This window comes from Cephus cinctus, unplaced genomic scaffold (assembly GCF_000341935.2).
Source record: "Cephus cinctus unplaced genomic scaffold, Ccin1 Ccin1_scaffold0153, whole genome shotgun sequence".
Classification (NCBI taxonomy): Eukaryota; Metazoa; Arthropoda; class Insecta; order Hymenoptera; family Cephidae; genus Cephus; species Cephus cinctus.
Genome location: NW_014332881.1, coordinates 979,995 through 1,003,313, shown reverse-complemented (window position 1 = coordinate 1,003,313; position 23,319 = coordinate 979,995). Strand labels below are relative to the sequence as shown.

General features: G+C 40.4%; 3 protein-coding genes across 9 annotated transcripts; 1 reads left to right on the top strand and 2 right to left on the bottom strand.

The window, feature by feature from the left end:
- Window positions 1–1,638: 1,638 nt before the first annotated feature.
- On the bottom strand, window positions 1,639–10,800 carry LOC107263532. Of its 4 annotated transcripts, none has more exons than XM_015730852.2 (10): window positions 10,582–10,800; window positions 9,548–10,007; window positions 6,865–6,926; window positions 5,477–5,691; window positions 5,104–5,402; window positions 4,365–4,826; window positions 4,058–4,273; window positions 3,657–3,970; window positions 3,392–3,594; window positions 1,639–3,309 (listed from the first exon to the last, which is right to left on the bottom strand). In XM_015730852.2, exons 2-10 carry the CDS (start codon window positions 9,635–9,637, stop codon window positions 2,192–2,194), a joined length of 2,979 nt encoding a protein of 992 aa, XP_015586338.1. In that variant the 5' UTR covers window positions 9,638–10,007; window positions 10,582–10,800; the 3' UTR covers window positions 1,639–2,191. The 4 variants fall into 4 exon arrangements, with proteins under 4 accessions (XP_015586338.1, XP_015586339.1, XP_024936577.1 ...); XM_015730853.2 differs by having other exon boundaries at window positions 5,477–5,679; XM_025080809.1 differs by lacking the exons at window positions 9,548–10,007; window positions 10,582–10,800 and adding an exon at window positions 8,140–8,280.
- Window positions 10,801–11,015: 215 nt separating this feature from the next.
- LOC107263294 lies at window positions 11,016–16,176 on the top strand. The gene is made up of 2 exons (XM_015730313.2): window positions 11,016–13,875; window positions 13,957–16,176. Exons 1-2 carry the CDS (start codon window positions 12,379–12,381, stop codon window positions 16,000–16,002), a joined length of 3,543 nt encoding a protein of 1,180 aa, XP_015585799.1. The 5' UTR covers window positions 11,016–12,378; the 3' UTR covers window positions 16,003–16,176.
- Window positions 16,177–17,247: 1,071 nt separating this feature from the next.
- Window positions 17,248–23,152, bottom strand: LOC107263504. Of its 4 annotated transcripts, XM_015730789.2 has the most exons (6): window positions 22,829–23,152; window positions 21,842–22,707; window positions 19,138–19,328; window positions 18,923–19,024; window positions 18,677–18,851; window positions 17,248–18,555 (listed from the first exon to the last, which is right to left on the bottom strand). In XM_015730789.2, exons 3-6 carry the CDS (start codon window positions 19,308–19,310, stop codon window positions 17,725–17,727), a joined length of 1,281 nt encoding a protein of 426 aa, XP_015586275.1. In that variant the 5' UTR covers window positions 19,311–19,328; window positions 21,842–22,707; window positions 22,829–23,152; the 3' UTR covers window positions 17,248–17,724. The 4 variants fall into 4 exon arrangements, with proteins under 4 accessions (XP_015586275.1, XP_015586278.1, XP_024936580.1 ...); XM_015730792.2 differs by lacking the exons at window positions 21,842–22,707; window positions 22,829–23,152 and adding an exon at window positions 19,748–19,950; XM_025080812.1 differs by lacking the exons at window positions 21,842–22,707; window positions 22,829–23,152 and adding an exon at window positions 19,688–19,708.
- Window positions 23,153–23,319: the final 167 nt, after the last annotated feature.

Below are 23,319 nucleotides of genomic sequence, written 5' to 3'. Positions count from 1 at the left end.
TTACTTCCACGAAGATTAAGCTTAAGTCTCTTGCAACAAAGTACCGCATTGTCTTGGTCTTATCTCAGCAATTGACTGAGTTGCGTGGTGTGTATCGTTGCGTGTGCGCAGCGACGCTGCGCCTCTAACGGCGTCGGACTAGAAAGAGGCCGTATTTACGGTGGCGGTTACTCGCGCAAGAAATGTCCTGGTACTTTTCCACGGGCTGAGACTCGACGGCAGATAGGGGCACTGACATAAGTAAGCAGGGCCAAGTGGCGATTACGTACAGTGGTTCCTTTGTGGGGGGGACGAGGAATGAGAGGGAGGGAGAGGGTAAAAATAAGGGACGGAGGTAAGGTCTGTTCGTTGAAAGCGATGAGCGAACGTTACGCGAAGGACAGAAACTAATTATCTTAAAATGCGTTAGGGACCTTATGTTAAGACCAAGTACCCTCGGCCTAAGTTATGCCAGACGTTATGAGAAAAAATTCATGGCCGCTATTCGCGTACGAATAGGGGGTGTCACGGACAGCACAACCCTATAATCCGTTCACACTTATTTTTTTTTAAATTTACTTGTGTGCAGAGTCTTTTATGGGCTTCTCAATCTTGTACTGGTTGAATGATGCTCTTTCAATGGATTCTTCTTGTATATTCGTCTTTTTTTGTTCTTCCTACGTTCACTCGTTTAACTAGTGGAATAACGAGATAATACTTTATTCAAGCGCTGTGCAGTTACTACGTCACGCTGTTCAGTGGATTTGCCTTTTCATGAATAGGGATTCGGTAAGGCGGCGAGGAACTTTAAAATTATCGATATCGAAGTTCGTTTCTAAAAGATTAGTAGCTCTTATTGCTTCTATTATACTGTATATCTGGAGTGCAAACTTACTTTAATAATCTAAGTGAAGCTGACGAAGAAAAGTCGTCAGTCTAGTTATCATCGAAAAGGCGATTCTGCTGCCATCTAGGTGGGAACGTTGGTACTTATTTATTTTTATTCCAGTACTCTTCTCGGAAACGAAATTATTACTTGAAATATGACTTTTTTTTTATTTGGTATAATATTCTTTATGTATAATTTTGAAAAATTCGACGATCCACAGAGACTATATTTTGTATACGGTGTTAAGTAATTATGTATATATGTACATTTTTCATTAGTTCAATACAAATTCCTAAACGCTAGAGATACCTAAGAATAAGTGTAACAAGAGTCACCCTATCGCAAATACTATAGGAAATGACGACGTAAGAGTGCCTTGAGAAGAAAAGATATTACGCAAATCTTATAGCATTAATTCTTTTGAAATCTAATCCAGGAGTAACCCAAAAAGGACATACTCTATTCACCCGATGTCGCGGAAGAAAAGGCACTCAGACTAGGGTAGTTGAGGACATTGGCATGGAACTGACGATGCCTGGGGAAAGGGGTGCTTAAAGCGATTAAGGGTGGCCCGTTAAGCGTATAACGACGGAAGGTTCCGCGGAGGAGATAATTAAAAAAGTAATGGGTAACCCGAAACCACCCCCGACGGCTCACCGAAAATAAAGTACGGTTAGGTTGCCAGGTTGCCCTGTTACGCAGAGTATGCGTTGCGAAAGAGCTGACGGTGGGGATGAAAAAAATACAAATTACAGAAACGCCTGACACAATTCGAATCTCCATGTTTCGCTCCTTTATTCCGCATTATATTACATGTATTTATAAGATATCAACGCGAGCAATCTATCCCGCACTTGGAGCACCATATTCGTGACTAATGCACAACACACATTCATTCCTCAATCTTACACTCTTATTATCATACGTAAACTCTATTAAATTCGCCATCTACGTCTCTATACACTATGTTACAGCATTTAGTTATTTTTTTTTCAAGTAATGAAATTGTTTAGCAAGCCTTTTCATTTTATCTTTAAAAAAATTCCCTAGGATGCTCCTAGTTACTCTTGTGCAATACGTGAAAATATGTACCTGATGGGCGGTAGCTCAGAGTTACAAAGAATTGACTGCGGTGGTGGAATCTAAAAATATTCGTAAGACCAGGCGAAAAGCATCGAGACCCTTCGTTAAAAGTTCTCGAAGACTCTCTACGTCAGCGTCCTTATTTGTTAGGACGTTCCTAATGGCTAACGTGAAGTTGCCGAACTTTTCCGAAAAATTCTCTGAATTTTCTTTTCTTCATATTCGCCGAATTCGTGACGCTTAAATCAGTCTGTCGTTCGGGTATGGATTAAGATTCACTGTCCTTCGTACCTTCTCATCCTTGCGCGCATTCGAATTACTCCTGTGCTTCCTTCTCGGTGGAGTAGGGAGATTGACTTTCTGATCCTGCGACTCGCCAAGATCCACTTTGTGAAGCCTACTCGGTTTTTCTGGAGGTTCGTCGAAAGGATTTGTACTGATTTGAGAATCTTTAGAGTCATTGCTCTCCAAAATGTGTACAGCTTCCTCAAATGGATTTCCAGGAGTATTGTTCATAATTTTATCAAGCATCTTTGCAGCTATTTTCTTCTCAAGAATTTCTGACTGTTCGACAGAATTCTTAATTTTCGAGACATTACCATTTCTCAGATCCATCTCCACCATTTTTGATTCTTCCCCATTAGAAGGTGTCACTTCCTGTTTCGAATCAGATAGTATCTGCTCTAAAGATATTGGACGATTCGTTGAGGTATTTTTTTTATCCCATTCTGAGGTAGACTCGGCAGCTTTCGTAAGGGTGTCTTTTATTCCCTCAGGATATTTATCCTTCTCCACAGGTACAATTTCGGGTTCGATTGGTTGCTCGACAGATTTACCGGATTCGGAATGTAATAATTGGCACGTGACTTCTTCCGCGTCATCCACTTCCGCTTGTTGGTCTTCCTTCTCAAGCATGTCCGACAGAGCTGCTTCCAATTCAGTAAGACTAGGTGTCATAGAACTTAAGTTACTGTCTTCGCCAGTTTTTTCTTCCTTCAGGACTTTCAAAAGAATCGAGTGATCGTTATCCTGAATTTCTGCCTTGATTTTTGGCTCTGGACTAGGAGGCGGTGTCTTCGAGGTCTTCGATTCCGTGGAATCTTCCGAATCCTTGGTCATCTTGTTCTGGACATCCTTGGCGAGTTTCTCCTCGAAGAAATCTTCTACGTCCAGGAGCATCTCCTGGGGCAGGGACTCGTCGGATATCGTCCTGGAGAGCTTGCTGATCGAAGATTGTGATCTGATGTCCATAGCCAATTCCTTTTCTTCATAACCATCAAACGGCTCGCTCTCATTGGACAACGTCCGCCGCAGGATCTTCTCTGATTGGTGCTTTCCACCCGATGAGTCGATCGTATCTGAAAATAGAACGTGCCACGTGAAATCCTCACGTAGTCAAATAGTAGCATCCTTGATCGGTTTGTTATATCTTATACTCACTGGAGGTCCCACCAAAACCCTCATCAGCCTCGAAGAAGATGTCGCAGTGTAGCGGTGAGCTCCTAGTGCCATCGGCAAATAAATATGGCTCTGATTCGAAATCGTTCTTCGCATCATTTTTTGATTGTGGTCTAGCAGGTCTGAATCCTGGTGTATTCGTATACTCCTCTTCGACAGTGGGGGAATCGAAGAATCTTACGGATCTAGGTAAAAATAGGATTTCCTATATATACCGGAGAAAAATAAGACGGATAAAACTATTCACCTTTCCTGTCCCAGGAACCAGTCGTCCAGGGCGGTCGGAGACTTCCTGGCATCGACCCCAGCTAATTTAGCTGGCATCGAGATTTTTCGTTTAGCTTCACCCTTCAGCGCAGACTTCAGTGCGGCTGCAGACTTCAGCGCATTAAAGGATGCACTTCTGGGAATTCCAGTACTGGATGATTCCACCTCACCCTCATTTCCTTCTTCGACTTCCTTTTTTGTATCTTGCACCATCTCTACAGTACCTTTAGACTCGTCACTTCTCTTCGCGGACTCTATACTCTCTTCGCCAATGTGAAACTTCGGTGTGCTCACCTGTAACCGACATTGTAATCCTTAATTATCTGTCTCAAAGGGAAATCCGATATCGTATAGATACCAAAGACGATCCTATTATGTCACCTTTCTTTCACGAAGTCGAGAATTTGGTTCGAACGGCGGCTGACCGTCGTGTTCGTCGTGTTCTGCAATTCCCAAATCATAATCATCTAAACCTCCCCAGACATCCTCATCCGAACTGTAACCCTCGTTGTTCAACTTGTCAAGGATCTGATGTGGCTGCAGACTTCCAAAGCTCTTGCTACGAGTCACATAATTTTCGAGTCGCTCAGCCGTTTTCTTTAGACAGATATAATGTAATAAATAACAAGGACTCGTAATAAAAATATTACTTAGACATTGGTCAATTACAAAAATTAATTATAAATACTTGTGGAAACGAAGATAATATTGACTGCACTGGAAGTGATCCTGTACTGGCATATCTATGAGGTTTCTTAAGCAAGTCCTTATCCGTAACTTCCGCATCATTCGCCCCTGCAGCATCGTTGATCCTGCTCTTCTCGACCTCGTGCTTAACGACCTCGAGTTCATCGTAATTTGGTAAACTGACGGTGCTGTGATTCTTGGGTCTTCCAGGTAATTCGAGTTTGTCTTTGTTATCGGCAGACTCTGTTATCAACATCCTGAGGTCCCTAGTGGTTTCTCTATCGGTTCGATTGGGAGTCGAGGTAACCTGGCTACTTTGTATATTTGAGAACTCCTCATACTCCGCATCGCGTATCTTGTGATGTCCCTTGGGTTCCTTAGCCGGTTGCTTGGCATCAGAACTCCTGTTGGTTCTTCGGGCGGAAACCACCACGCTCGGTATAATCCTTCCTGTTCCGTTAACCTGCGTCAGGAGTAGGAAATCACGTCTTTGAGTAATTTCCTTTGTTATTTCTTTTTCCTTCGCCTAACACGGATCAACTAAAAACATGATTTTCCTCTAAGGAAGATGACTTATCCCATGGGAATCCTTGTGTATAGGATACTATGTATTCATATATACGTAGGACATGAAATGTCATATCACGAAGGCGATGAAAATAGAGGAGAAGAAAAAGCAAGTGGTAAAAGAAGAAAAACAGCAAAGGGCTTTCCCGTTACAATGTTTAAAATTTGTTCACCTTATGCTCGTATAGATCCTTTCCCTTTTTCGAATCATCCCCTGTCCCTGTAGACGATCCAGATTTATTCGTGCCACTTCGGGACACTTTGGATACTTCATCCCGAGCATAATTGCTCTTCGCTTTTGGAGACTTCACCGAGGAATAAAGTGGTTCAGACTTCGTATCCCTGGTAGAGTTTAGGGATGGGTTCCTATGGGTTTGAGGAATTTCGTCAGGTTTCGGCGGCAGAGGTCTGCCCTTGTTTTTCCGACGATTTCTCGGGGGTGGCACAGGAGTTACATTCTTCAAATTCGAGCCTAGAATCAATACCAATAATATCAAACCCATGAGACAAAATAGATCAGGTTCTTTGTGAAAAGTTGTAACTCACAGCTTGTAGCGGGGGCTGTGGTTGGATAAAGATTAGTATCAGCTGTAATATTGGTAAGAACTGAACCAGCAGTTGGTGTACTTGGTACTTCTAAGTTGACATCCACCCAATCACTGGGTTGAAATGGTCTATCGACTGAGTCGATACTACAACCCCTCGTTAAGGCCTCTCTAGGGGGTGATCCGGCATAGCCTATTTCAGAACTGGAAAAAAAACTGCCAATCCTTGCCATCCGATCTCTCATAATTCCTTACAACAATATTAAACTACACAATAATATTATGACATTCAATCGTTAAATAATTTTTACAATTATATATATGTGTATAGGTGTATGTCATATCGTGCACATTATAGTGCATTAATTAAAATATATATATAGACACCTACTTTATCTTCAACGGTAATGACCTGACTCAGCAAGTAAACAAGAAATTAAACCAGTTTATCGTATTCACCCTAATTGCGACAGGACTTTCGATAAATATGTCAGAGGACGATCCATGGGAAAACGAAATACGCATGTGTCACTTCGTATCCCTAACTTTCCACAAGACCGTAGTCACGCAATAGTAATGCGACGTACTTTTATAATTCGGCTTTTATAAATTGCCTATAATACCATTATGCTCAACAGTATAGTATATTTGCAATAACGTAGAGGCAGAATTTATATAAAAATGGCTCAGTTTTCACTAGTAAAAAAAAATATTTTATGATTTATTTATAATTTTACACAAGACTCATTTAAACGTACGTATTAGCCAATCGTATTCGCGATCAAAAAATATACGCGCTTTCGGAATGTTGATCGTCGATCACCAGCTGACCGTAAAAAGGTATCAGCCACAGCATTCATTTTGCGTAGGACGGATGTGCGTTGTATAAAGTCAACCCACGCTGTTATGTTATACATATTATATACATAAAATATACCAGTAGAAAGTGTCCTTGGCGAAAACTGAGCCTAAGCCGAGGATATCGGTTTGACAATGGACTTGAATTCTTTTGTAGGAAATTGCAAATATCGAATGACAGGTATGAGTCTATTGACAAGTAAGAAAGTTATCGGTCGATGCTCGTGTATAACCTGAGGAACTGAATTGTGAATAAGGTGCGTTCATGTTACGCATGGTCGACGCGAGAATGTGACCATTTAAGGCCGAGTCCAGCGACGCCATAATGTTTTCTATAGTCGCCTACATTATTCATAGTCCTTGGACCATAAATTTCTACAAATCTACAGTAATAGAAAATCAATTGAGAATAATATTTCTAGACCATTACACGATATACCCTGTACAGAATAATTTCATATTGAGATCAACTTCCAGATTTTATTTATACCGCAATCACCTCATGCGAGTGGATCAATTAATTATGTATACCTGGTGACTCTTTGCGTCGCACCACCAAGCACCGATCCCTCCTCCTTCAAGCCAGGATAAATCTGTAAACAATTATAAACCGTGTTTCAGCCACTTATCAATTAACATTCCCAATCATAGTAAATAAAATACGATTTTACCCTGTGAGTTATATACCCATGGATAATATTCTCTTAGCCCAGATTCTCTACCTTTCCAAGGTAGTATCGACCTACATCTTCTGATAACGTTACCTACCAAAGGAAATTCTATTCACGATGTCACACTCTTTATCACCGAATCCCTGCAGTTTAGTACGAAGAAATATTATCTATTGTACCATACTATTTATGGACAGTCAATGCTATGGGATACCTAGAGTGTTTTCTAGTCGTCGAAGGTACCGATTAAAAAACCGTTAGTCCAGCTGTTATACCAATTAGGTAGCTTTTCGGACGCCTAGCGGGAAAAGTAGGTAACTAATGTTAGTTCCATATTTAAGATAATGCTAACCGTATACAGTGCTTCTCAAGTATTCCTCGTTGGCCCCAGGACTTACATCATCGTCACGAACCACGTCATGTTAAACCGTTGCATAACTCTTTTTGTTATACCGTGTTCGGCCTAGAACAGCGTAGTTCGAAAACAAAGCTACAGGCAAATTCTCAGTGAAAAGATTCAACGTCGTTGTATTAGTACACAGTAAAACAACACGACGTTTACAAACGAAAAGTACGAGAACCGAATTTTATGGTAATTTCGAAAACAAAATGATTTGCAGTTTACAAACAATACTCGGACGTCTATGGGAGTGTTCTCTCTTTTTCCAGGTTGACTAAGCCTGATGAAAATGTAACGTTACGTTACTCTGGACACGGTAATAGGGAAGGTCGTTTCCTTCACGGACGACTAGTTCCATTAAAAAGCAACAGCAGCGCTGCCAACGATATTCTGTCTCGTTCGTACGTTAACACTTATTTTTCACAATGAATTCACTGAAAAGTCAAGTTACACTCTGGGACAAGGCTGCGGAAAGTTTACAAGTAAAATGCCAGGGTACCGAAATACATAACGATATATATAATCCCCGAATAAGACGCTGACGGAACAAGACCACGTAAGAAGATAGAAACCCTGAAGGAAATAATGTCGATTCGCATGGAAATCGCTGCCGTCCATGACACCAGGTTGCCTCGTAAATGCATGGGATTAACCTTACTTGCTTTGAATCGCGGTGCATTTTACATATATATAATATATACAGTCTGTATTCCCAAGCATGGGATACTTACGTACGAACATACGTTCTGACGGCACACGTCGTGGCGGTTTACATTGCAAATTTCTCTCGAAACTACGTTGGGCGACACGTTGTTCGTCGTAACCACGGAAGTTATTTGTCGATTAAATTAGAATCCGAACCAGCTGGTGTATCCAAAGCGTTACGCTCGTTTGGATGCCGCGGGCGAAACAGCAATCTACCTATGTCTATCTCCTTGTAATTTCTCATCTCGTTACACATTGATTGGTTCCTAGTTCCACACGTTCTAGATCGTAGGTATCAACCTATATATATATATATATATATATATATATTTCCTTATTGAAAGCTGACGAACATGCGTCATAAAAACACATTAAATATTTATTCGCACAGTGTGAAATGAACGTTAGTATCTGTACGCTAATAATGCAGACAAGGACGCCTCTTAAAACATAGCAAATCCGATCAGGGATCGATGATCCTTATCTACGTCGTAACAAGACTGGGAAGGATTTTAGATAGAGCATCATAAACGGCTAAGTAAATGACATAGAAATCCGTATCTATAGGGAGTGGAATGTTTTTCGAGAAATAAAGTAGCAGTAATAGGTGTAAAGAGGGTCGGAGCTGTACTAAAGCTCTGTCGTGTACAGAAAGTTGTACCTGTGAATGTCGGATGAGATAAGGAGGTTGGCAAAGAACGGAAATGGGGTTGGGTCCTCTATGACGTGGCGGATTGCTTGCCATTATATTTCTAGCAATCTTAACTCGACCCAACCCTCAATTCTGATAACGGATAAATTAATGGCTGCATTTGCTATGATAATATTTTGAAGCATGGCTTGCTCCTATAGGAACCATGTTTGTACTGTAGGCCTTTATAATAACCATATTGCATATAATGTGTACATATATATATATATATAAATGCTATAAGAGAGGAATTTGGGCCGCGGACTCTTCAGTTATTATATATCTATATATAAGTAAACAGGTAGTCACGAGTGCGACGCAAAAATCTTTTTCTCGCACACATGACTCACCATGATATCCTTGTTGCGCTGTGTATAATAAACTCGATGCGCGTCTGTCTAAATGGCTAAGCAAGTCTTATTTTATCTGTAAATCTTACACGAGTCTTAAATCCTTGAAAGAACATATTGCACACTTGATTTTCGACTCATTTGACCAAGTTATCACGTAACATCTAATTTTTTAGAGTGCACGCGATCTCGGCTATTTACTCAGTGAAGAACGGAAGTTCGGACAGTGGATAGAATCGACCAGGTACCATCTGGGCCCTAGACCGGATTTATGGAGAACGACTGGTCAAGGGTGAAGAGGAGAGGTGGAAGACGTTGCGTCAGGTGCCCGTTTCTTCGGCACGTATTTCATTGAAACTACAGTTACTTTTTGATAGAGTCAAAGCGATCTACACACCCGATGTGCACAGCGCACGAAGACCCTGTCCAGGGGAGATTTTGAATCCTGAGCCTTGGAGGTTCTCTCCTTGCACCATGCGTGGCCCATTTTTTTTTTGTAATCCTTTGTCCTCTCTACCTCCTTCTTATTCACTTCCGGTTCCTTTACGTCCCCACAGACTCTCTCGTATTCTCAGTAATACTCGGTAGTATCGTATTTGGTATTTTTGTCTCTCTCAATGTACAGAACAAAAATATATTATGTAGGCCATCTTAAGACCCGTTTCTCATGACCTGCCGCAACCGACGTTAAAGCCGGTCAGCAGTACCAGCCTATGGTATAGAAATACTAGTCAGTCTGTACTACTGAGAGGAGAGTAGCTCGCAGTAGGGAACGTATAAGGTCGATAGAATAGAATGGATATTCCTTGTAACGGAGGATAGGAAGATTCTTCTTCGATCGGTGACCTCCTCCACTCCTGAAAATGTCAAGCGTGTCTCTCAGAATTTTAAGATATTCAGCCGGTATGGAGGCCAGGACGATACCTCCTTTATTCGCGAGAGCAAATTTCGATTAATTTATTTGGTGAAACTGCATCGAAATTCCCCGAGGCCTACGCCTACTGTTTCACACTGATACCGGTTTCTCGGGCCATGAATGGTCATACGCGAATTCGTTTACATCAGCTGGCCTACGCGTAAATGAGACGACACATGACAATACTACCGGGTGTCCCATTATTATATTCACGTCCTCTCTTATACAATAGTTTCACAGAGTTGCACATGCATGGCTGTGGAATTCCTACCGGCTTGAATAACAAACCGGAGTCATTATATTATATCATAATCTATTATTACCCGTATTCAAATATTATTTCAAAACCTTCCATACAATTATCTTCAGACTCTTAATGCAATCTACAGGCACAATCTGATCAGAAATTCCATACAGTAATGCATGGTCGGTAGAATAATTATTTCATCCTTATCCGTTCCAACGTGGAATTCAATGCAGCTTCTACGTATCTATTGTTCGATTATTGGACCTACCTTGATTCAAAAGATCGTAGAAACACTTATTTAAATCCAAACAAGGGAACACTTGACTCGAGAAGAACCGGACACTGATTGACGCGCGGTCAACCCGTAGAAGGTACCCGGCGGTGGTACCGCTCGGATGATCACGAGACAGATCGGCGAACGACGGGCGACATAGTGCAGAGAGCGCGTGGTATGCGAGACCGGCTGTGACTTTAGCTTAAGGCTTTCTAACCACACACCGCAGACTCCGCACTCTGCACCAAACCATCTCCACGAGTCGCTTGAGAGAATCAGTTCTCCTTCTTCTACCCTATACTCAACTCGCTCTTTTGTTACTCTCTTTCGTTCTCTCCAGTCTCATAACTACCTTTACTCCCACCATCCTTTTACTACCTATCCTTCCCTACGTCTTCGTACGTCCAGGCTCTCCTACTACCAGCACCATGTATTTCTGACTCCTCTCAGGTGCACTCTCTGCCCGTTCTGATGCTCTTCACTCACCTTGCCACTCTGGCTGACTCCTTTCGCGAACCTTCACCTGACCCAGGAACTTCCTTAGACGATGTCTATCGGATATTCTATACGATACTCCCTATACTTACTGAGTCTTCTCCACGCCAGATTCTCCTATCTTTTCAGACATCCGGCTTCGAGATGATTGTTCACTTTGAGATCTTCGGCTCTTTCGGCAGTAGGTCGACAAACTCTACGCCTACGTCTTCTTCAGGTATTGCGCAAGATTCTAACCTCCGCTTCGAACGACTCCCGATATGGTTTTCTAGGCGTTCTCTCCGGGTTTTGGAGCAGGAGCTATTTGATTGGCCTTTTTTTTTTAATTATCAGATTGGTACAACCTGCAGTATCTAAATTCAGATTTGTATCGTCATGAGACGTAAACACTTTTGTATAACTACATATGGACAGATCATAAAACGCTGATAAACAGTGAGGAGTTTGTGTACCTGATAAGGCTTTCATTTTATACTGATAGTGCAATGTGAGGAGCTATACGTATTGTGATCGTAACTTTATGAGATGATCAAATTCTTGGATTTTAGTCTGCTCAGGTGATGCATTGAAATAATATGTATTTGGGTAAAATGCACGATGAATTATTCGCTGCATGGATGGTCGTTGGTTATCTGTTTGGTTACTCACGAGGACAAAGTGCGAATCGCACGATGCAGGTACTGATGCTTGGCGAGAGTAGGTCAACCACATTCGAACCTGTTGACTCGTGCTGACTATACTTATCGCCATTCCTATTCCCCACTCGACACTCAGCGTCATGAATTTCACTAATTAAATTCCATTGAACTCGATGAATTTCAAAGATCAGAGTTTTCCATGGTAGAAGAAAATTCTTAGTCTCTCGATCGACGCACTTAACGTGTGGATGCACTTATACCTTTATAACGAGCGAAGACTCAATGCTAATCGAACATTAATTACTGTGTACTTAATTACGTAGTTATGGTTAATGGGATATATTGAGAGTTCGCATTCGCTTGATCCCTCTCTCGATAATTGTTTATGGTCAATCCTCGAGGAACCGTTTTCGGTTATTGGCACTTAGTGGAGTAACGGTTCCAGTAACGTAGTGAGACCCGAAACTTTCTTCAGCATACCTGAAATTAACTACCCTTAAATCAATAAGGGGTGTATTTGGAGGGTTAGTATAAATACTCAGCGTAAATTCTCCTTGGGTCAGTATTTCTACGATTTTGAAAGTGGTCTCGTCAGTACTGAAGAGAGTGGCTGGGTAGAGTAACGTTGAACAGTGTAAACTGATCAGGGGCAAGAAAAATGATCAAACTCCTGTGGACGATCATCGTCCTAGGTCTAGTCTCCAGTTCGCTATCCTTGAATCTGAACGGGATCCTGGGAATCCAAGAAGCTCCTTTAAAGAATCTTGAGGAGCCTGAGGTGGTGGAGATCATCCGATGGCGACAACCAGTCTGCCTGACTCCTGCGAAAGGAGTGCTGCCTTGTCTCTCAGGTCTGAGCGAAATTCAATCAAATTATAAGAAAATGAGTGAAAGCGATAACAAACCGGTAAATGAAATCAAGAATCGCAGCGCCGAGAGTAGCGAAGACGAAGACTCCGGTGTTTCAGTCGAAACCAAGCTGCTCTCTCCCAAAGTTGTAGATTCGGTATTGATCGACGAATTGGAGCCATCTTCGTTGGAGGACTCTAATGAGGAAAGTCAAGAGAGAATTCTGAGTTTAAAGTCCAGCATCGCTGAGAAGGAGAATGTTGATTCAGATAATTATAGACAAGGAAAATACCTAGTGCTGTCGGGTAGGGGTAGGAATGTCGCATCAAAACCACCACCAATCTACGTAACCAAAATTCGGGATTCTCCTGTTGTAGCTACCCTGGTCGCTTACAATTGCCTTCCTGACATTGGTATTCCTCTCTGCGACGATGCAGTAACTTATCCTAAACCATTTCAAGATCCTTTAATTTATCAATATCCCACCAAGCCTACGAATCCAAGTTATGTTTCAAACGAGCCTGTAAATGATCCTGTTGATACTTCGAGTGACGCTGGACCATATAATAACGAACCTGAGGAACCAGCTAACTTCTGGGAGAATCCAAATAGTCCTTACTACGGTGTCGATGAACCAAATGAATCGTCATCCAAACCACCGGGAATTCAGGCAATTCACGATTACATCAATAAACCGGATGTTGTTTCCACTAACGAAGAGCCTGAGGTCAAGCCTGTGCTCGTAGTAGAGCCTACCCCAAAACCAGGACTTTTTGGTGGATTATGGCGACCAGGATTCTGGGATAAATCTACTACAACAGCCAAACCAAATGTAGTAGTGATCCAGCATCAAAATCCACCGGTTTATATTGTTGAAGACAAACCATCGAAACCTACTCTTGTGGAAGTCGCTGAGAAACCCAGCTTGGGTGAAATCCTTCACAAACCTGAGAATGATATCAGCAATAGACCAGGACTCCTTGATATATTTTCAAAGCCTACAACCGAGAAGCCTGTGATAATCGCCAAGCCGACGGAAAAACCCGGAATCTTTGGCGGTCTCTGGAACAATCCAACGAGACCAGAGAATCCTGATAAACCTTTCACCTCTGTACCATCAATTTTCGATGGATTTCCAAATCTTTTCACCAGACCGACAAGCAAACCTTTGATCATCGACAGACCCGATGAAAAACCTCTTCTTGTAGAGAAACCTGTCTATGTTGTTGAGAAGCCTGTACTTCCTACTCTCACTAATATTTTCAGACCTGAAGGTACAACTGCTTTAGATAACCAAGATCACGAGGTAAGGAAACAACCTACTTTAAAATGAAGTTTTAGGAATTATCTAATAAAAATATTTATAAATATTATTTATTACTTTCAGGTTATTAAAGACCCTGTCTACGTATACCAGAAGCCTGCTCAACATCCTGGTATCTTTGGTGGTGTCTTCGGAGGAAGTTACAGTACTACACCGACAACTGCAAAACCAGGAATTTTCGATGGATGGAACATTTTCAATAATAAACCAAATAACAACAAACCTATAATTGTGATCGACGAACAACCAAGTCCTGTTATTATCGAAAGGCCGGAGAAACCAGTGGTGGTTGTTGAGCAACCCGAAAAGCCCATAGTTGTGGAAGAAAAACCACATAAGCCAACTGTAGTAGTGCAAAAGCCCTTACTGCCAACGAAACCAATTCTGGTTGAGGACGTACCAGCAAAACCTGTTGTTATAGAAGAGAAACCAATTGTGGTTAATATTCCCGAAAAGCCGAAACCTGTTGTTGTTGTAGATTATCCAACAGAACCAATTGTAGTCGTGCAAGAACCGTCAAAACCTCAGATCCCAGTGATAGTTGAAAATAATCCTGAGCTGCCATCTTTCCCGAGCAGACCAGGAGCAGTTTATCCAATTGGAGGATCTACAGCATCCGCCACTGGGGTATCCGTTACTACTGGCACTGTTACCGGTACCAGTACCGATACTTTTGCAACGTCTGGCGGATTTTCGACTTCTGGTCTTTCGACTGGGTCTACAGACACTGCAGCAACTACTTCTGGATCTGGGGCGACCGCAGTTGCTGGAGCTAACTTTGGATCATCAGGAGCTGGATCTTCTGCAACCAATAGTGGTTATCCTGTTGGATCCTACACAGAAACTGGAACTGGATCCTACACTGATGCAGGAGCATCTTCAGTAAATACAGGATCCTACGCAGGAAGTGCTAGCGGATCGCACGCTACCGCTGGATCGTCTACAACAAATACTGGATCTCACACGGCAGCTGGATCCCAGGCGGGAACAGGATCCTACACGGGAACTGGATCCTACACAGGAACCGGAACTGGATCCAACGCTGATGCTGGAGCATCTTCAATAAATACAGGATCCTATACAGGAAGTGCTAGCGGATCGCACGCTACCACTGGATCGTCTACAACAAATACTGGATCTCACACGGCAGCTGGATCCCAGGCGGGAACAGGATCCTACACGGGAACTGGATCCTACACAGGAACCGGAACTGGATCCAACGCTGATGCTGGAGCATCTTCAATAAATACAGGATCCTATACAGGAAGTGCTAGCGGATCGCACGCTACCACTGGATCGTCTACAACAAATACTGGTTCTCACACGGGAACTGGGTCCTACACAGGAACCGGAACTGCATCTGACGCTAATGCTGGAGCATCTTCAGTAAATGCAGGATCCTTCGCAGGAAGTGCTAGCGGATCGCACGCTACCACTGGATCATCTACTACAAATACTGGATCTCACACGGCAGCTGGATCACAGGCGGGAACTGGATCCTACACGGGAACTGGATCCTACACAGGAACCGGAACTGGATCCAACGCTGATGCTGGAGCATCTTCAATAAATACAGGATCCTATACAGGAAGTGCTAGCGGATCGCACGCTACCACTGGATCGTCTACAACAAATACTGGATCTCACACAGCAGCTGGATCCCAGGCGGGAACTGCTTCCCACACGGGAACTGGATCCTACATAGGAACCGGAACTGCATCCCACGCTGATGCTGGAGCATCTTCAGTAAATACAGGATCCTACGCAGGAAGTGCTAGTGGATCGCATGCTAGCGGTGGATCATCTACAACAATTACTGGATCTCACACTGGATCTGAAAGTGGATCCTACGTAGTACCTTCCAGTGAATCTCATGCTACTGCTGGAGCTGCAGTAACCGATGATGGAGCCTATGCAGCAGCAGAAACTTCAGCCAGTAGTGGCACCGCAGGCATTGGATCCACTATTGGTACCATGACGGATACCATTACATTCACCAATGGTGAAGCAGTACTCCCTACCTTGAAGGGTGATTTTAATGTAGAAACTGAAGATACAAAGAAAAACACCTTTAAAACTAAAGCTGAAGATATTGAAAACGAAGCCTAAAATCGTTTCACACACTTTAATTTATTAATTCATCCTATCATCTTAGCACTATTTATTTATACCGTAAACATGTTGAATTAAAAAAAAAAGTATTAAAATAAAATAATCTGCAATTAATAAAATCTATGCTTCTTGTGGCTTACCTGATGAACTAAAAATTATTCATAAACATATATTGCAACAAATATGCAATAATTAGTTTAAGAAAAATCGCAATAACCGAACTTTTTAATTAATATTTTTTTAATATTCCGGACAAAGGCAAATAATTAAAAAAAGTCAATCAATATTCTGCTACTAATTCTTTATTACACTCATTACGTTATATATTATTGTACAGAAATTATGGAAGTTGATGTAACATGATTTATGAGATAAAATAATGTTAAGATATCACGATCTGGTTAAACAATAATGCAATAGATTCATACAATAATCGAGGACGCTATAACAATAATATATCTAAATGTAACGCATGAAATTTGCTAATAAAGGAGAATAAAGTAAATCTTTCATAATGATTATACAAGAATTGCATATGTCTATATTATTCATTCTTCGACCTCGTTATGCTTAGAAAATTCGCTATAAGTTTTGCACGGGTACATACATTGCATACATATAAAGAACAATTCGATTCACACTGAATAATCACAAGACAATTGACTATAATATTTAGTATCTTATTATACGTATCACATTAGTTCGGCCATTAAAGACCGCACGGATCAGACTTCGGAACTTGTTCCGATCCGACGACTCAGCGAATCCTTGACGTTATTATCCTTGACCATAAACATGATATGATAAGACAATCAATTATTCCTAGGATGGGTTCATTTTTTAATAATGACGGATATCCTATCAATTTTCAATATACCAACAATATTTTTATATATAATAAAAGATTAATAGATTGTCTTTCCTGTCAAGGATTGGCTGAAAAACAGCTGATCCAAAAAACAAAAGATACAAAAATAAAAGTATACAACTGTCAAAAAATTCTAGTTTTTCCCCATTTTTCTGACTTATTCTCAGTTTTTTCGATCGATCGTAAGAACGATGGAATATTTGCCGACTTTGATTAATCACGGTATGTTATATTGGTAACGTAACATAACCTTTCTTCCGATAATTTTTATAAAGTCGTATCCTAGGACTACTCAGTCCTGGGGACAAGGACTAGGAATCTCACGGTAGCATAAATGACTCATCCTTATCAGGTAACTTATCTACTCCTGGGGGTACATATATCCAGTGATTCCCGTAGTCTTCTTAGGCCTCTCGGTGGGATAAAGTATAATCGTATTGTGAAGAAATGACTCATTAGTTCCAAACTTGCATCTTGAGGATTCGTAAAGCTTTCTGGGGTCATAAGGTATTGCTTGAGAATATGGGAAGTTAATGGTTGTTCTCAAGTTCCTGTATGGTACTGGTTTATGATGATATGGAATTTCACTGGGAATTAGCAATTTCCAAGGATTTAATGGCAGGGTCTTCCTATATTGAAGTTCGCTTGTTTTTTGAACAGGATGTAAATTCCAAGAGTCGAATGGAATTGCCATGGCATATGGGAATTCACTTGGTTCTCTTCGTACTGCTGTCAGTTGCCAAGAATTGAAAGGAATCGCCTTATAGTATGGAAACTCGCTACCTTCTCTAGCTACTTCTAGTTTGCTAGGATCATATGGAATTCCTTCGGCGTAAAGAAACTCAATTCCTCTATCTGGTGTATACGTACATCTTCTCGGAGTCATATGGAGTTGCCTTATGGTACACAAAATTATATTCTGATTCGGCCATCTTTAGTATGCTGGGATCATATGGAATCGCTTCAGCATGGGGAAACTCTAATCCTCTACCCGGTACATGAAGATTCCTGGAATCATATGGAATTGCCATGTGATATGGGAACTCGCTCCCTTGCTTTGCAACTTTTAAATTCCTTTGATCATACGAAATTGCTTTGTCATATGGAAACTCAATTCCTCTTTTTGGTACGTAGAGCTTTTCAGGATTGAATGGAATTGCCTTGGTATAGGGAAACTCAGTTCCTTGTCCGGCAACCTGAAGTTTCTTGGAATCGAATGGAATTGCCTTGGAATAGGGAAACTCACTGCCGATCTTGGCTATCTCTAATTTTTCAGGATCGTACGGAATTGCTTTGGTGTATGGAAATTCCATCTCTACCACGTACACCTTAAAAGGCTTCTGTTCTTTCGCTTCAATTGTTTCTTTGACTCTTTCATCAGCTTGAATATCATTCTTTCCCGCATGATAATATACATCAGCCAATTTCTCAGTTATTAATGATTCAATGTCCATAATGGAATTGAAGTTTTCAGTCTCAGGTATTTTTTTTAACACTCTGCCATTCTCATTTGTAGACTGTTCCTCGCCAGAAATGGGATTGGATTCTACTGTACCACCAGATGTATACGCTTTGGCCATTCCTGCATTGTTTATAACGCTCTTCCTTTTTGGCGTACTGATATCCAAACTTTCATCTTGAGGATTTTCCTCCGCCTTGACCTCCTCCGTAAGTTTTTCCTCCTTTAATAAAATTTGGCTATACCTACCGCAACCCCTTTTGCTTAACCTCCATAATTTTACTTAATCAAATTTCATATCTTCAAGGACCATTAAAAATATTAATATCCACAGAAATACTTACATTTTTCGATTTCGAGGAAATAGAATCTTCAGCAGGACGAATTGTGGTCGAAGTTGTACCGGAAATAGGCTTGGCGAACGACGGATATCTAGGTTTGTAAGAATACAACGTGCGTACTTCGAGATCTCGTCGTAGAGTGTCTTCTTCTTTGCATATTGGTAGTTTAAATGGTACACTGTAAAAAAAGACATATGAAAAATCAAAACTCGTTATTCAACCTGTACAATAAATTTTTCAAAAATGTACCTGCTCGGAAGGCAGCCCACTAGTTTATAAATAACAGTAACCTTCTCGCTCGTAGCTCGACTGACAAAAGCTTCAATCTTCCCTCTGATCTCATCCGCAATCCTGGAAATGAATTTGCGTTAATTAATTCAATTTAAAGAAATTATACTTGAATACAGATATAGTATCAAAATTCAACATTAAAATTTTATAAAAATTTATATAGTAATTTTTACTCGTCATCATTGCAGGGATGCAAGTCTATGGGAATATGAAGACAATTATGCGGAGTTTCTATGAAAGAGGAATGTTCCACGTTCCTAGTACTTCTATCCAGAGGATGAGCATATGTCAAGGCTAGCATCAACGGCAGTATCTGTATCAATTTCAATTTCATTTGGCACTTCATGATATTTCAAAGTAATTCCTGAAACAGTCAATAAGCGATTCGTAATAAGCAATTAAAAAGTTTAAATAAACATAGCACATTTCCAATGAAAATTATCAACGCTAAATTATCTCTCAACAAATATTTCTTCGTTTGTTATATAAATTGTTATGCGAACCCGGTGGACTTTCAGTTATTGACAGACCAGACAAAACGACGCAGAGCGATAATATAAAATATGATGAAGTTGCCTTTTCTTCGGCAAAAACATTACATAAAATATAACAAGGAATTGTTACTACATTAAAAATATCGTCTTCCCTCTATGGCAAAATTTCCAAAAATATCTCGCAGATGAGATACAATAAAACAAATTAATATGATTTAGTTCATGGTACCTTACAACTGGTAAAAAAATTAACCCTATTTTCCAAAAGGTATATAGTTGTGCATGCTACCTTCTTAGAAATCCGAAAGAGCAAGATTATCCAAGGGAACTGATAATATATATTGCACTAGAAAAAAAATTAGAAATATATTAACAGAGCCACTGACAGACTTGCAAAAAATAAAAAGTCGTTCAGCAACTTCAAAAACCAATAATAGTTCCTGAAGAAGAAGCTTAGTCAATCGCCAAGCAGAGCTCGAAGAACACTGACTGCATCGTAGCCCTAGAAGTCCTTAAAAACTGTTTGCCACGTGTTCCCCCCTCTGTCTTCTATTTTCTATACCCCGCTCATCAGGCCCTAAATTCATAAACACTTTATATATCCCCACCACGTGGTGACCAGGACCAATGGATCTAATGGACTTTATACCAAAGTTTATAGACATTAAAAATAGATCATTCGATATTTCGAAATTTTATCATCTCGGTGTCTCCTCCGCGTTGAAGTCCCTTCGTGACTTAATCGAAACTCGGACAAACATATTTTCAACCACTCAGACCTCTCGCTACTGAGATTGACAGTGCTATCGAATAATCATATATCTTCAGCACTGAAATAAGGCCGATTATTCATATTTGATTCATTCTGCTCCTAATCGTTATAGTAAGTCACCTTTAGTAGGGATATACATCGATACCTTTACGTACTCTGTTAAATGTAAAACTGAATGATATATATAATACATTCTATTATCTAACCCCAAAATTTAGAAGGTAGTATTTTTGGATAAAAAAGACAAACGACCAAAAACAATCTTCAAGACAAATAAGAATCCCTTCTTGCCTTGCATTGTTCATTAAATCTTCATTATTCTAATCAGAAATAAGGCCTCTGGTCGGTTGACTAGTAAACAGAACCATTATATCATCTACCGGCAGCTACTAGGTACTCGTACATTGCAGATCTTTATAGCATCCCCGTCATTCCCCTTGGCTACATTTCATCGAACCTCTAGCGTCGTCAACTACCTCCAGATTATCCGATTAAATGCAACGACGGTAACGAAGAAAAGAAATGACAAGTAAAATTGAATAAAAATAAATACAATGCTAAAATCTACCAATTAAAAATTGACACCTAGACGTCATCGACACATAAGACAAGTGTAATCGGAATGAGTCTGGATGCACGTAATTCTTAATAAAAATGAGTAACAATAAGAAGAAATGAAGTCTGAACGATTGCTCACGATATATCGTAAGGGGATATTCCTCGAATAACAATCCTGTTTACCCGATTCTTAACGCCCGGGTGGAGACACCGTCTACGCGTATGATAATACAATATACGATGTCTTGTCGACGTATTGGAGAACGTGCAACTGGGGAAACAAGTGTACCAGAGTGCATTGTCCACTACTGATCAAGTAGCACTGAACATAATTGTCAGAGGATTCTTAGCCTATAAATACGTAAGATCATAGTTACTACCTGGATGTATATAGATTGTCATTGAATGTATAAAGTACAGAACAGAAAATGCATTAAAAATTCAGACTCTATCAAGACCATGTGTCATATGACTGTAATCTGGGAGGTCGTATTTAGAAAGGATTGGTTAATCAGAATAATGTCTGGCAACGGTCTGGCATACTACGTGTGCATGATACGTGAACTCTATGTACTATATTAGTAGCAAAATCTCGTATGTCGTTACCCATCATAATACATGATAGGGACAATGATGATATCGACACTGCTCCTTGTAAACAACCAGCACGACCTGGAGTATTGTAGCGCCAACAGACAGGGTTATCTGACAATACTATTTATAAGTACGCACCATCGTGATTCAATAAAAATACATTTGCGTTGGCTTGTAAATAATTATCTGCATTATTAATACAGGCAATTAGCATCACCGTAAATCAATGAGAGCGCCTATAAGCGTTTGATAAGGGATATCGATAAATTAAATATAACTGACAGTATAAAAAAAATACTAATACATAAGAACGGCCATGAACAATTCAAAAATAAACTTTCAAATCTTTTAGATACCAAATTTCAACTACGACCCCACAAAATTATCTAATCTTTTATCATGTTATCAGAACTAAGTTTGAATATATTTCTAATAAAAAATATTTAAATATTGACTTACCAATGAAGAATCCAGACTACAGTGAATATCTGTTGTCCTCTGTCTGTTATCAATAATCAGTTTCTTTTCGATTATCTTCTTTGAGTTTTATGAGTGGATAGTCCAGGTAAAAATATACCGGAAGTCGTCACTCTCGTTCACCCCTTTACGTTAGCGTGTGAGTTTATAGTGCACTGACCGAGGGTGGACGGATAAAGGGTTAATCGTCAGATGGACGGGATAATTGTATGCAAGGGAAAAAATACTCGACTTTTCAAAGGGTTTTAATTCAAACTGAAATTATATTGGAATAAATATACATTTGAATTAGGTGAAAAATTCTTTCTACAGGCTGATGATCGGTAGGGGTTGTAGAGAGTAAAAAAAATTGCAAATCTTGTAGCTACCACCTCGATAGTAACGTCGACCGTAGTCGACTGTACTACTACCGCGGACTCGCAATCTTCTTTGCGAAAGACTATCTAACAGTGTCAAATCCCTACCACGAAGAACTCAGTCACCGAACTCATTCCGCACCACACGATACTTCGCAGCTTCCTCGCGATAGATCAGCCGCTTTATAAGAATCTCTGAAGAATTCAACATCGCAGATAAAAATTCACGTGTCCCTCAGACAAATCACTGACACAAGATTAACTTATTTTAACACGAAATCACACAAGTATTTGCTTCATTAAGCAAAATTAACTTCTCTTCAAATCACACACGATAACCCTACCCACGTAGACTTATATGATTAAACACAACGTTCAGCAAACTTGTGTCTCATGGTTGCTCACCTGACAGTGATATTTGCTAAATTAAATGATGGCATAAAAATACATTCATCTTCAATGTTGATTACGTGTTACGCTTCATTCATCGTGCTAAAATGGAGATAAATATTATTTCATTTATGTTCTACCAAAGTATACGGTAGGTACGGTTTGAGTTTACCTCATAGCATGATGAAAATTGTTATTATTAATATTTTATAGGTGATCTTACCCAGTGATAGTTTGCGGTGTTAGTCTTGTTATTATTACTATTATCGAGGTATCTGCAGATACCGAATAAAAGTTTTTCCTAGTCTTCGTATCCATTGCACTTCCTTCAAACGTGAGAGTACCAATCGAATATAACTAGGAACGAGACGCGCTAGTACAGATTTTAATAGGGTAAGTAACGGACAATTGAGAGAGCTTTTACTTTCCTCGTGGTCATAACAGCGCAAGACCGAGTACACGTGCACCCTGCACGTGTCTTGATTGCCTCTGTGCATGCACTCATCCCACTTGCTTCATTCTCTTCTCTCTTCTAGGATAGAGCGTCTGGCTATTTATCAATGTACATATCTTATACATATAACAGTCTACTCTTGCGTATGCACCAGAAGGAAGGATAGGATTGAATAGAAATAGGAAGATAGAAGGGGAACCGTACGTACGTAAATCGTGTTGTCTAGTACAGAGGGCGCCACGAGTTTTCGTCTAGTACAG